At 38.5% G+C, this 15,227-nt stretch overlaps 1 protein-coding gene across 5 annotated transcripts in view; it reads right to left on the reverse strand.

The window, feature by feature from the left end:
• Nucleotides 1-15,227, reverse strand: part of DAAM1 (dishevelled associated activator of morphogenesis 1) — a 167,351-nt gene that overhangs the window by 81,597 nt on the left and 70,527 nt on the right. For 4 of the 5 annotated variants that reach the window (XM_055304525.1, XM_055304527.1, XM_055304528.1 and 1 more), the window contains exon 3: nucleotides 161-250. In XM_055304525.1, coding sequence (XP_055160500.1) covers nucleotides 161-250 — 90 coding nt within the window. Of the gene's footprint in view, nucleotides 1-160; nucleotides 251-357; nucleotides 492-15,227 lie in introns of those variants that run through there. The other variant, XM_055304529.1, reaches the window with a different exon arrangement.

The following is a 15,227-nucleotide window of genomic DNA, read 5'->3' on the forward strand; positions in this document are numbered from 1 at the left end:
GGGGGGATATGGTGTTGGCACGGTGCCAAGTGTAGCTACCAGGCCACAATCTGGTTTGTATGTTACAAAGAGTGGTCTGAATTTCGGTAGTGAAATGGGAGCAAAGGGCATGAAAAATGATAATTTTCCAGTTTAACCATAAACATAATGAATTTCTTACCTTTTTCTTGCTACAGTATATTTGCCATTTTTTCTCAGCTGGAAGTGCAAACATGGCTTCCCTATGTTTGTCTGTCAGGTCAAGTTCATCCTGAGAAGAAAAATAGTAATTAGTATTTCATAGATTCAATGCCATTCCTATAGGAGAGGTTATCAGCACCAATTAGGGAAAAGGGAAAAAAAAAAGCGCCAACATACATTTCAGTGAACTTGGAAAAGACTGAGAAGGTAAGGTATATGTTGCCACCACTAAGAAAGCATATATCCCTGGCGTGGGGCTGAGCATGGCAATAATAACAAGGCTTGCCCCACACTTATTGAAGGATGTGGTAAAGTGGGCTGAGCACAGACAGAAGGCCCTGAGCCAGTGTGTGCTTCTGTAAAGGGCCCAGGGAACATTAAAGACCATCAGAGCTCCAATGCTTGGAAGGATTACTCATACTACAGGGGCGGGATTGTGGGAGGAGGCTCCACAAACACTGAGTATCAGGCGGGACCTGAAGAACATGGACACGACGAGAGGAGGACAGCAACAGAAAGGCAGAGATTGCGAGAACAGACTAGGTGTGTTTGGGGGACAGTGACCGGCTTAGCTGAGGACTGGAATTATGCAAAGAGAATCATCACTTAAAAGGTTTGGGAGGTGGAGAGTGACCAGTTTGTGAAAAGTCTTAAATGTCAGAATAAAGGAGCTATTCTCTTGACCAAGGAGAGCAAATGAAGGTTATGAGCAAGCGCATGGCATCTTCATTGCTGCAAACCCCACTAAGATTTATTCACCACTTTATGGGCCAAGCATTGTGTAGGCATTGTCTTGGTTCCCACAACAAACCTGAGTTCCACTCATTATTACATTCTCGTGTAGTAACAATGCCTGTTGTAATACAGCTGGGGGAAGTTGAGGTGGGAGTTTGGGTAAGTAGCTTGTTCCAGACCACACACCTGGTAAAGATGGGGCTGGTTTTCAGCCTGCAGCTGTCAAACTCCAGAACCCAGACTCAGCCTCTCAGATCAGTGTCTGGGAACATTAATTTTACAGTGGAGTGCAGCTTAGATTGGACACTAAGGGAAGGCAATCTACAAACACCTATAACTAATGAATAACAACAAGAGGATAATGAATATAAAGTGCTTAGAGAAAAGCTATTGGCATTTTATAACTCAATCATCCCTGGTCTGTGTTACTGGTATTGAGCATCTGGTACATTTCTATTACTATAGGGAAAATTATCTAGTTGAGGGTGCAGACTGTTGGGTGTAAGATAATAAAAAGATGCTGTATAATAAGGCTCAATGAGGTTGAGATCCTTGGAGAGCATAAACACGTCCCCCCTCTGAATGCTTTGGTATATGGTATATACATGTAATTCTACCACTTAGACACGGGCTTCACATTTCATACTCCTACCTCCATTTATCAAGTCCTGTTATTTCTTTCTTGAAAAGCGTCACGATTTTTCCTTTTTTTTTTTTTTTTGATTCCCAGTGAAACCACCCAAACTTTAAGCTCTCATAACCACTCCATGGTTCCTGGCAATAGCCTCCCCACTGTTCCTCCTTGCCTTTCCCATCCTTCCTATGGTACACTCAGAATTCATTAAAGCAGTGGGGATCCTCAGTTTGCCTTTGAGACTGTTGATTTAAAACTCCAACTCAGGGGCTCCTGGGTGGCTCAGTGGATGAGCCTTTGTTTCAGGTCATGACCCTGGATCCTGGGATCGAGTCCCACATTGGGCTCCCTGTGAGGAGCCTGCTTCTCCCTCTGCCTCTGTCTCTGCCTCTCTTTGTATGTCTCTCATGAATAAAAAAAATAAAATCTTTAAAATAAATAAAATCCCAACTTACTTTGCCAGGCTTGCTTCTGGTTATCCCTTCTGCCCTATTCTGTTAACACCTGTACCTCCCTCCACGGCCCAGCCACTCAGGGCCTGATAAGGTGCAAGCTTCCTAGGGAAGTTCTTCATCTCATTAAGCCTCTACTTCCTCATCTCCAGGATGGACATATCATTTATTTTGCAAGGCTATTGTGAAGATTAGCAACATGGACTAAGTATGGGGTAATGCTTGGCACAGGGCGGGTAGCTGGGTGGCCGCACTATTGTTATTTCTCTCGTCATTTAGACTTAAATCAGGTGCTCTTTTAAGAGCAAGGTAAACAGGTCAATAAAATACACACTCACACACCCACACACTATTACACTCTTACCACAAGAAACTAGTTAAGAATTTTAACAATGAACAATCAGGGAAAGAATGTAAAATATTTACAGAAAATTCTATTATGAGGGAACAGCTAAAAATATTAAGATTTTTGGCATGCAACTATTATATATGTGAATTGATTATTTTTCTTTCTTCCCTTTTTAATTTCCTATAAGTCATACTTGCTCTCACCTATTGATGAATGAGGAAAATAATGTGACATCAATCACTTCCCAACAATTAGGGGTTTTTTTTTGTGGGGGGTGGTAGTCAGGTCAGTTATTCAAACAGCTCAGTAATATGGTGTTTAGTTTGGGAGAAAAGTTTGTGATTTGCGAGAGAAAACAGCATTACTCATGTTGCATCTTTTACTACACTACAGCAGTATGCTTTTGCCAAGCAGAGGTATAAAGAAACAGGTGAATCCTAAAACCTAGATATTCATAGCAAAGATTATTAATGCTATGATGTTTTACTGTTAGAGGTAGAAAAATGCTTCCACAGTTGAACTAGGACTTAGAAGCAGATGGTTTTATGCAACAAAAGAATTTCCATAAAGTAAAAATTAAAAATTGCTATAGGGTCTTTGGATATAATTTTGAATTACAGTAAGAAAACAGAGTAGGGGCTCCTGGGTGGCTCAGTCAGTTAAGCATTGGACTCTTGATTTCGGCTCAGGTCATGCATGATCTCAGGGCCTTGAGATCCAGCTCCACATTGGGCTCCACGCTCAGCATGGAGCCTGCTTAAGATTCTCCCCCTCTCCCCTTGCAGCACCCCACTCCCCCAGCACATGTTCTTTCTTTCTCTCTCCCCACCATCCCTATCATATAAATAAAATAAATAAAATAAATAAATCTCTTTAAAATAAAAAAATGTAAAGAAAATGGGGAAAAAATAAAAGAATATTGGTAATAGTTAACAAGTATTGAGCACTTCTTGTGTGCTCAGTACTATTTTATATGAATTAATTTATTTTCACAATAATCCGATAAAATGAGTGTTGTTATCCCATCTTCCAGGAAACTGAATCATAGAAAGATGAAGTACCTTGATCAAGGTAATAAAGCTAGTAAATGGTGGAGGAGAACTTGAGTCTAAGCTGTTTACGGAGCCCACGTCCTTAACCACTATGCTGTCCATTCTACTGATCATTCAACAGGTAGGTAGAATCACAGCACAGATGCAAATATGAAACTGTATCCATCCGCCGCACTCACAGCCTACAGAGTGTCTATTAGCAGAAAGAAGAGGATATTGTTGTCAGGCATTCCTGAGTTCCAGGTCTGGCTTTCACAGGTTATGCAAACTTTCACAAGTGACTTAACCTCTGGACTTCAGTTTCTTCACCTGAAAAATCTGATAGAATTCTCTCGAAGATTCATTCAGGCAACCAAAATTTTTTTGGAGTGTTTATTAAATGCCAGGCATTGTGCTAGGTGCAAGGGACAAAAAAGTATCACAGAGCTCATATTCTTGAGCAAGAAGAAAGGAAATCAAATAATCACATGAACCAAGATACGATCACACAGGAAGCTGAGCTCTGACAGTCCATCTGTTGTGGAGAAAGGTAGGGCAGTGAAGGTTGTCCCAAGGAAGTGAAGCGAAAGCTGAGAGATGAATGGGAACTAAATAGGTAAAAAGCAGCACAGTGAACAGTAGCTTTGAAGGATACTATGACCTTTGATCTTTCTCATAAGAGCAACCTGAGGTCACTGGCAGATTCTAAGTAAGAATGACATAGATTAAATTAGATAATGGCTGGGAATGCCTCGGCACAAGGCCCAGAGTGTAATAGACATCCCCCTCTCCATTCCAAAAGTCTCTCTGCTCTGACTCATTTCATTTTAATAATATGGCTGAATCAAGCATGCAAGACTCTAAGAGACTATCACAGCTTTAGCGATCAATCAACACTTACTCACTGTCCTACCCATTCCAGGACCATGGCCAGACATTATAAAGAATACAAAGATGAATAACAGACCTTGATTTTATGGAATTTAAGAATTTAGTTAGGAAGACAAGATGATAGCTTTAGTGATTCCTTTTCTTTTCAGGATAGGTCCAAAATTCCTTAGCAGGTAGGTAGAGGCACTTTGTGATATGCTAACTTGTCCCCTTTCCTCTTCCGCCACCACCGCCACCACCACCACCAGCCACCTTTTGGCACTTCTAATCACAGTTACCTACTTCTGAAACTTTTGCACACACTGTTCCCCTTTTTTCAGAGAGCCCTTCCCACCGCACCTAAGGATCAGTCCTATTCATCAAAGCTTTTACAAGGTGTCACCTAGTCCCCTTCAGATAGCCTTTCCTGGAGTGAGCAGCTCCCCTATTCTCACCTCTCTTACAGCATTTATCACATTGCTACTGTCATGTTACTGGGATGTCTAACGCCTATCCTGGACTCATTCCCAGAGGGAAGAAACTAAATTTGTTCTATTATCTTTGCCATTAATTGACTAACTATTGTTCTGAAACAATACCTGACATAGCTGGACTGCCGCCCCCCACCCCCCAAAAAAAGTAAGGGGAGGGAAGGTGGAGAAGCTGGGAGGAAGAAAAAGAGGGAGGAAGGGAGGGGATTATTGTAGGAACTAGTAATCATTAGTGTATTTGGAATATTAACACCCCTCCCCCTTTTCTGGTCAGTACAATGTACATACAGTGTAACATATGATCTTAAGAATACCATTTTCCGTTTGGCAAGGGTATACACTGAAGTGGTTGTAGCACTCTACATTTGAAGAAACTGATTGTATCATCTTATTCTCCATTAGCAATATATGGCAGTCCACGTTACTCTACCTTTTCACTAAAAATTGGTGCTATGTCTTTTTAATTTTAAACATCTAGTTTAAGCAAAGAGTTATTTCACTGTAGTTTTAGTTTACATTTCCCTGATAACTGATGCTGAATATAACCACTTCATGTGGTCACTCCCATGTGTTCTTTTGTGAACTATCCAAGCCCAATTTTATTGAGTTAAAAACATTACATATTTTGGAAACAGCTCCTTTGTCCTAGGTATATAGAGACTATTTCTCCTAGCCTACAGATTGCCTTTTTATTTTGTTAGTCTATTTTGATCACTGGGTGTTTTAATTTTAATAATGTCTAATTTGTTCATCTTTTCTTCTAGAGTTAGTGCTTTTTGTCTTCTCTGAGGGATCTTTGCAACTTGCAGGTCAAGAAGTATTCTATGGTTTCTCATGAACATTGTCTAGTTTTACTTTTAGCTCCTATGTTTGAATCTTACTGCATATCTCATAGATCTGACTCATGGGGTTCCTCCTCTTTATTTTTTTTTTTTTGGTTCCTCCTCTTTATTTATTTTTTTTTAAATTTTTATTTTATTATTATTATTTATTTATGATAGTCACAGAGAGAGAGAGAGGCAGAGACACAGGCAGAGGGAGAAGCAGGCTCCATGCACCGGAAGCCCGATGTGGGACTCGATCCCGGGTCTCCAGGATCGCGCCCTGGGCCAAAGGCAGGCGCCAAACCGCTGCGCCACCCAGGGATCCCCAGGTTCCTCCTCTTTAAATATAAAATTGCTGGATGGCTTTTGCCTTCTCTCTTTACCACCTACTTGCACTAATTCAGACACATTGCTGGACAAGGAGGGGAATAAAATCACAGTTGACAGAGGAGGAAAAAGAACGTAATACAAACTAACTTGAAAATCACCTTAATATATGGTCCTTCAAGCTCTGATATTACTTCAAAGTAATATTACAGATTACAGAGATTTTTCATTTTGATACTTAATTCAAATATTGAAAAAGGCCACCATGGAAAACAAAACAGGATCACTATATGATTATTACATGAGATTTTTAGAAAAACTACATCTATGGAGCAGAAAGCAGATTAATGGTTGTCTGGGGCTAGAGGCAGGCAGAGATGACTGCAAAAATGGACAAGGTGGTAGAAATGTTCTGGAGGAGGGCTGTAGCAACTGTTGCACAGTTGCACACATTTACTAAAACTCACTGAACTGTACACTTACATACAATAGGTGATTCTATAGCACGTAAATTACATCTCAAAAAGCTGCTAAGGAAAAAGAATCAAGCTTGATTGTTGGAGCCCCAACGAAAACAAAAAATTCAGAGTAGAGATAACCTTGTGTACTCCATAAGGAAAGAAATTTCTGATTGAACAATAGATAAACCAAAAAGTTGGCTTAGAAGAGAAACTGACTTGAAAAAAAATGTAAAGAAAAGGAAAAATGTGGGCCCCTTTAAGATAAGTAGTTTGCTCTGGGAACTGTTAAAATTTCAGATACAACTTTTGTTTGAAACCAAAGATCACTTCTATGAAATACACCTTCCTTGAAAATTAGATAGATTCTATTAATATGCATTCCACTTAGACTAAGAGATAGTATTTCCCCTAATTTAACATATCATATACTTTAATACCAAAGTAACATGATACATTAAATTAAATGATAAATCCTCAAGAACCTTTTCAGTGTTTTTGGTTTTGTTTTTCATTTTTCCCTTCTGGTGGTGCTACAGAAGAGTACTGGCTCCTCTGTACCTCTGTGAATTAATAAGCAAGTTTTCCACAAAGGTTAACAAATGTAATTAGCTCAACCCTAGGAAGCATCCTGGATGCTCCTAGATCACCTTACTTTTTGTTTTGTTTTATAATCATGCTAAGTCAGATATTGTTTTGGGGACTGGCAATTAATGCCAAGACAAGCAAAACAAACTTAGTTCCTACTCCTATACCCTAGACTTGGGTGGCCCAGCTCCTTTCCCTGGCCACAGAATATTTTCTTTCATATTATTCTTTGTTGGACAGAGTTTTAAGTTAATTAAAGGAAAATAATTTAGTCAGTAATAAAAGGAGAAACATTTGCACCAATTCCTCTCCCCTTAGAGCTCAAGCTTCTTGAAAACTAAAACCAGCAAACAAATCCAATAGGCTTTTCCTCTTACAGAAGATATTATGTTTTTAATATCTTTATAAAATGTGTATTTGATACAGTATCTTGGAGAAAAGGAATAAATTATATAGTTTTTATTAAGAAGAAAGGATCTCTGAGGGAAGCCCAGCTGTGGGAACTAAAGTTCTAGGCTTCAATCTCTAACAAAGTATATTATTAAGACCTACTTCTTTTTTTTTTTTTTTTTAAATTTTTTTTATTTATTTATGATAGTCACACAGGGAGAGAGAGAGAGAGAGAGAGGCAGAGACATAGGCATAGGCAGAGGGAGAAGCAGGCTCCATGCACCGGGAGCTCGACGTGGGATTCGATCCCGGGTCTCCAGGATCGCGCCCTGGGCCAAAGGCAGGCGCCAAACCGCTGCGCCACCCAGGGATCCCAAGACCTACTTCTAAAAGGTTCTGTACAAAGAAATCTCACCGGTCCTACACTCCATAGTAATCGGGCAGCGCTATATAGAAATCTACATAAATCATGAAACAATTGGCACAGTATAATAAATATAAGGAAATGGATTGATTTGCTAGATAAAGCAAGGGAAGGAATTTTGAAAAAAATATACAATAAAGGTCTTGAATAAGTTGAAAGAGCTCTTTTCAGAGATTTAGCTACATTGAAAGAGTTATTTATAAAGCTTCTAAAACAGTATTGAAAGCATTTATTCTTTGAAAACCCACCAAATCAAAAGATTTCAGTGAGCCAGCAAGTAAGTTTCCAGATAACAAGAAACCGCTAATAAAGGAATTCTGGATTTCTATTTCTAATGAGTTAAGCTAACTCTTTACATACATACTAATATAGATTCATGCAGAGGTAGAAGGATATGCAATTAATGCTGAGGGGAAGGGAGAATTTAAAAAATGAGAAGCTAAGATAGGTCCCAGGGGTCACCCTCCCAATTAACTTACTATTTTGTGTGTTTCATTTTTGCTTTTAGTGGTCCTTGACCAGGTAACCAGTCATCTGATTCAATGTACAGACCTCACAGAACTTCTAACCATATTATTACTCAGATAAAAGCTAACCTTTCTCCTTCAAATTACAAACTTCAGGTATTTGCCCACAGCATGGAGGCCCAATTCAGCCACCCTACCCCCACCCACCAAAGATTTCCCCACATGCCTGTAGGCAGCAATTCTTAGGTTCACCTCACTTATGCCCTATGTTAGCCTTTTCTGGATTTAACCTTCTGTCATTAACCCTTTCTTTCCATCCCATAATTCAACACTACTGACTGAAATAAGTCAGACGCTTAGAGGGACAAGTCACTAGGCCTTAAGTCATATAACATAGTGATAAGTACAATATCATGGGGGAAAAGGCCAAATTACACTTTTTACAAATGTAGACAGAAAATGTACTAGTAGACTGAGACATTTCATCAAATTTCAAACATCTAGAGGCACCTGTGGGGGCTCAGTCGGTTAGGCATCTGCCTTTGGCTCACCTGGGAAGAAGCCCCATGTCAGGCTCCCTGCTCAGCAGGGAGTCTGCTTCTCCCTCTCAGTCTGCCCCTGCTTGCACACTCACTCTCTCTAAAATAAATAAAATCTTTAAAAAAAAATGTATAAACATATATCACCACCAAAGCAAATGGCCATCACATCCATAAGTCACAGGTTGCCACTTCAGCTCTTCAAATTTAACCACAGAAACAGTCTTACTTTCACAGTAGTGATTTGAAATTTGAAGGTAAAATTCCATATTTGTCCATTTAAATAGAAGTATATTCAGTGACTTATTACCTGTTCCTATCCAGTCGGGAAAATATAAATGGAAAACAACTGAGCACTTTAAATCCCAAGATAGGTGTGTACACACAAGAGAACAAACCCTGAAGGTTTTCAGCCGGTAAGATTTCTGCCAACATTCTTAGTCATTACACGAAATACCACAATATGATTCACCACTACCTACACAGTAATGTTCTCTGTGTCTAATAAGCATGTTTTCATTTGATATATAAAAATAAGTGAGACCCCACAAGCAAAAACTGACTAATAGAAATAACTTTTAGTTTTTAACTACCAGTGGTTAAGTGTTTTATGCTATTTCCCTTCCTTTCATTAACAGTCGGCAACGCAAACTATAACCAAGTTTGCTAGACAAATTCTGTGGCTAAACCCATAGGCTTTTTATTTAGCTTCTTTGTGTTATTTCAACCAGAAACTCATTAGAGCAACTTTAACTTTTAATTAGTATACATCACCAGCAGTGTCCCAGAAATTTAAAATAAATAACTCTGTTCTAAATATATGTGAAACTCCTAATATTCATCCATTCAGTCACCTAAATATCCAGTCTTAACATCTATGATTTGGTACAACTTCTGTTGACAAGGCTTAACTGAGAGAATTTCTAAGCAGTGTTTCCCCAATTGAATGAATGGAGGGATTTTGTCTCCTGGGAGAAAGAACCAATGTAAAGTGATGGGCGTAGAAAGGCACCCAAAGGCCCTGTGGGCAACTGTGAAAACAAGTTCCCCTTCCCTCAATGACACCTGTGCTGCTCTTGCCAGACCAGGCCCTTCCCACACCTGCTCAGCATTCTCTTGAGAGACTTTTTGGCAGCCCAGCTGACACTTAAGTTTTATCTGGGTCAAAAGATATTTTAGCACAATAGGTCTCTTCCCACATTGTCGCTATTTATTTTATCATGTCATATATAGTAGAGAGACTGTTAAGGACAGAAAATAATTCTCAAACATTATCAATCTTATCCTCTCAATCTGCCACCCCCAGTGCCAGACACTTTGGTGCTCCCATATGAAGACTATGACTAAAGAGAATGATGATAGGTAGATGGGGGTGGGGGGGCAGAAGGGTATAGGGATCAGCCCAAATTCATCACTTCTACTTCAAGAATAATTCAGAATACATATGCAACTGCTGGAGGATTCAGCAGTCATTAATTCATGCACATATACATACAAACATGCATTCAAATAGTTACTGAGCATTTCACGGTATTAACCTTTAGTAATTACTCATCCAAGCTACATACATTTACTGAGTAACCACTCTGGGCCACACCCTACTCTAACCCCTGGGGTTCCTGAGAATGAAAAAGCCCGAGTACAATGCCTGTGTGTTATTCTGCTCTCTGAAAATCCAAAGTGTCTATCCATAGGTAGATTTAACATAATGAGTGTTCATATGGGAATAAACTCAAAGCATCTGATTGTTCAAAGGTGGTAAAAGACTTGATGACTTTTTCTTCTACATCTAAGAAATGCCCATCTTCCCTGCAAACAACCTGTACATACATTCTAAATGAGCTTTTAGTCATTTGGTTTAGTTCTTAACTATTCCAATGTGTAATGAATAAACAGCAGTTGTAGGAGGTTTCCAGTGGATTCATTTAAAATTGGACAAGAGGGAAAAAATTGCTATATTTATTTATATTTTTAGGGATCTTACTTTCAAAAAAAGATTTATGGTTCTTCACGCATAAACCAAAAAATCATAACTAAAAAATGTAACTGGTACTGAGCTCCTACAACACACATTAAGAAAAAGTCTGAAATTCCTGAGTAATTCTGGGAATTGTAGATGGGGGAGGGGAGGATTCCAAGTATAGCAGATCAAGATTATTGAGGACAGTTAGAACTGAAATACACCATCCACATATTGGGCATTTACCCCCCACAGGTCATGTGACATATGTTTTATGTGAGCAAATGATGTTTAGATGATTCCCAACGCATCAATATATATTCTCATGTGCAGTGATTTATACAAACTACCAGATTGTTCTAGCCATTACTGAAACATATTTCCAAAATTACACTTGAAAGCTTACTAAATCATAAGTCATGACTTATGGAGATGAAATTATTTTCCCAGTCTTTTAAAACCTGAATTGATTTATATGGGGACATGTAGAGAGCTGTCAAGTCAGTACAGTATGTTGACTTTGTGTGATCTGCACATGGTAGCCTGAGGATTAAGTTAAATAATCAGATTTTAAATTGTTGTCGAAAGCTAAGTAGGTATATACTGCTCAGTCTCTTTAGAATTTGTAGTAATGAAAATCATCAAGGCCAAGGGGATTCATAACCATTTTCTAACATCATTAATTCTGAGATGGTTTTGCAGCTATTTATATTAAATTTATATTAAAATTTAAAAGTTTTCATGTTTCTCTCTACACTCCCTCCTCCCATTTCAGTTTCTGTAATCTAAATTAGAAGCACCCAGAAATAGATGTATTGATTTGTAAGTATCTGACATGGAGTCAAGAATCTATACTTAACAGCCTATAGAAAAGGACATTTGGAATGATCTTGGCAAGATAAAATATAAATTTGGTACTAGAAGGAATAAAATGGTTTTGTGGTTTTACCTTAAGCTTTATTGGATTTGTTTAGTAAATCAGAAGACAGGTTGACCATCTTACGGTCTTTAAGCAGACAGGGCCTCCAACCAGTACAGAGAAATGTAGACTGTTCTTGGGATGAAGATCTACTGCCAACCCACTTTGATTCTTAGAAGTAATGTAATGTTCTGTCCAGAAGTACAACAGATATACGCAAGCAAAACCACCTATATTAACACCATCTTGTATCACAAATCATCAGTTGTTCTGAGGGCCAAAATAATTTGTTTATAAAGTTCTGGGTTTGGGATGTTTAAATTGACTGTATATTGGCAGCAGTTCATATCTTCTACATAGGAATGTTAGCACCGAACACATTTAAGCCCATATCTACATTCCCACTTCCCTCTGTGATGTATTGCATACTTTCACACTGTTCTGAACATTTTTCTATAAATTCATCAAGTTGATATATCCAAAAATGCCACAGAGTCAGAAGACGTACTCAATCTTTTTTTCATTATCAACTAATCATCATGTCCATTAGCTAAACAGAATTTTCTCTTTGGTTCTTATAGGTTTGTCAAATGAAAAGAATTTTAACCTTATGGAAACAGTAATCTTTTTTTTTAAGATTCTATTTATTTATTCATGAGAGACACAGAGAGAGGCAAAGACACAGGCAGAGGGAGAAGCAGGTTCTCTGTGAGGAGCCTGAGGAGGGACTCAATTCCAGGACCCCAGAATACAACCTGAGCCAAAGGCAGATGCTCAACCACTGAGCCACCCAGGTGCCCCAAAACAGAACAATCTTAATATCAATTATTTCATTGGGTTCCGATTTTTGGCTTGCAGACAACTGAACAATTTGAGACTATTCCAGACATTTCTTTAAAGCCTTTATACAGTCTGATTTCCTCTGCTTAATTACTGAGCAATCCTTTAGACTCTAAGGAACAATAGATTAAAACTCTTGACTCCTTACAACCAGTTTTTTTTTCCCTTCAATCAGGTTAAAATGAAATGGTCTTGCTACTCAATTTTTGTATCTTTTTTTGGAGACAGGGAACTGAATAGCTCCTATAAGAAACTATTCTTAGTCCTGGCCTTAGTGTGAAACCCGAGTTTTAAAAACAAAGAGATAAAAAGTGCTGAAACTTGTCATCAATTCTAGTGATAATGGAAGAATTTTTATTTAAAAGACCTTAAGATATTCCTAGTAATAAAAGAACTTACGTTGGCAGCCTGAGAAGATGGGTAACAATTCACACAGCTAGGAAAAGAACAAAACCTGTACACTGGTAAATTCATAAGACAAATTTGGACTCCTGTAGCGCCTTTCATACCAAAGTGACTTCAGAATATATTGAAAAATGAAAAGATTACTGATGTAGATTCCCAAGTGAACTCACTTAGCACAGCTTACCTTGACCGTGAATTCATCTGACTCTGTTACATCAACTACAGTCTCTCATTTCTGCTATCTTCGTTTCTCCAATTTTATGCTGGCTACTAATGTCCTCAGTAATTAGTAATAATAAAACTCACTTATCATAAGTAATTATAGTTTGAGGATATAAATCTTCCCATCAACCTATCCATCATTATCACCTTCCCTGTTAAGATTTAATTTTCATTGACAATCTTCAATAGTATAAATGGTAGCTTTGTGATTGTTAATGAATTTTTTAAATAAGTTTCTTTAAAATAGTTTACATTGCTTGGAAGGTACAGCACTCTATATTATCCTAAAACATTAGACCCACTGGCCAAATAAATGAAGATGAAGCAGTGGATTCAAAAGAAAACAGATTAGCCAGAAAAGTGTAAAATGTAATTGGTCACATTTCAGATTTAGGAAAACTTGCGTCCATGATATATATTTCCAATTAGCCATAAATTCATATCCATATTAGAAATGAAAGCTTTTCTCTATTACATCTATTAAATAAATTGATTCCAAATACACACAACAAATGTGTGTTCTAGAGGAGTGGAGATTTGGTGCTAAGCACATCAAAACCACAACCAGATTACAAACCTGGTTTCTGACCTAAAATCTCAGCTGGGTGAAGCAGCTGGACATATTGCATGTTTTACAAGGCAAGGGAGCTGAGGGAACCCATTAGGAGATACCAATTGTAATATCACTGTTGCTGTGGAATATTCTGTAGGGAATCCTTAGCCTTCCAATTTCTGGTGCATGCAGGAGTCTGTGCACTGGTTGGAAGAACAGAAGGGGGTGCTCCTCATAATCTTCTCTTTCCTTTTCATTTCAAAATTAAAGTACCCTGAGGAAGTATATACTGTAGCAAGAAAGTATCTCACCTCATCAATTGGACTCAAGTGAAAACATAATCTATTTGAGAAGACATGACACCTTTCGCTAAACTTAACACCTCACAGAGACTGCAAAGAACAATGTCTATGTTTGTATAGGTAATCAATGAATATTCCACTGTACTTTCAAATATTTGGTTCGCTGAGAAAACCTATAAGGAAGGACACCTTCCTTTCATTCAAATAAGAGTCTAAGATGTATAACTAAATCAATAATACACCATCCCCATCCCCTTTTCTCAAAGCCCCAGTCCTCTCAGCCTATTTCATGTTCCATCTATATTGAGCTTTCTGTTCCTTGAGCCTTCCATGCTTTCTCTCAACTCCCAGCCTTCTACACACCCTGCTCTCACAGTCTATAACACTCCTCTCTCCTCTTTGCCTGGATATTCCTATTTGATTTATACTTCCTACATTAAATGAAACTTGCTCCACCAAGCCTTCCAACACCCTTCCATACTAGGTTAAGAATCTGTGGGGTTTGGAAGTAGGTGTCAGCAAATAGCAAGCTTGGGATTGACAGTTAAGCTAAGGACCCAAGCAAAAATGGAAATCAAAATACCTACTCTTTAACACATGGAAGTGGAGTCGGAGAACCCAACTTTCACCTGCAGACAAGTGGCCTTGCTGAGATTCAATGCTGAATTAGACACTTACCCACCAGCTGGAAAACTGCAGAACTCCCCAAGGGGGCTCACTCCCAGGAAATTTATAGCACCAAGGGCCACAAAATGTGTTTCCAGAAAGCAAGTTGATTTGTAGAGAAGTCGAGAAAGAAAGAAGGACTAAGCTATGCAATTCCCAAGAGGAGCTGGAAGAGAAGCTAGGAGTTACTGGGCAAGAGAGCTAAGGTTATACACATGGAACCTGTGAGCGGGACTCCCTCTCTCGTGAAAAAGGAGGACTGAACGTTCTTCTTCAACAATATATACTACTGGAGGAGCTCTCATAATCCTCAGGCACACTGGATAAGATTACATATTTAATTGCCTGTTTCCCCCACTAGGCCTTCAGCACCACAGATTAATGAAGAACCATGACTGCTTTGCTTACCAGTTACTTCAGCACATAGAGCAGGTACTTATCACACACATACACCCAAAAAATACTGACCAATTAATGACACATTCTTCTGTTCACCCCAAAGGAAATCTTCTAACATTGAGATGAAAAAGTTACTTGAATAAGGAGAACTTACAGAGTTATAATGCCTAGGAGTCTTCAAATAGGTTGGCAAAAATAATCT

The sequence above is a fragment of the Nyctereutes procyonoides genome, unplaced genomic scaffold (genome assembly GCF_905146905.1).
Source record: "Nyctereutes procyonoides isolate TBG_1078 unplaced genomic scaffold, NYPRO_anot_genome, whole genome shotgun sequence".
In the NCBI taxonomy this organism is placed as follows: Eukaryota; Metazoa; Chordata; class Mammalia; order Carnivora; family Canidae; genus Nyctereutes; species Nyctereutes procyonoides.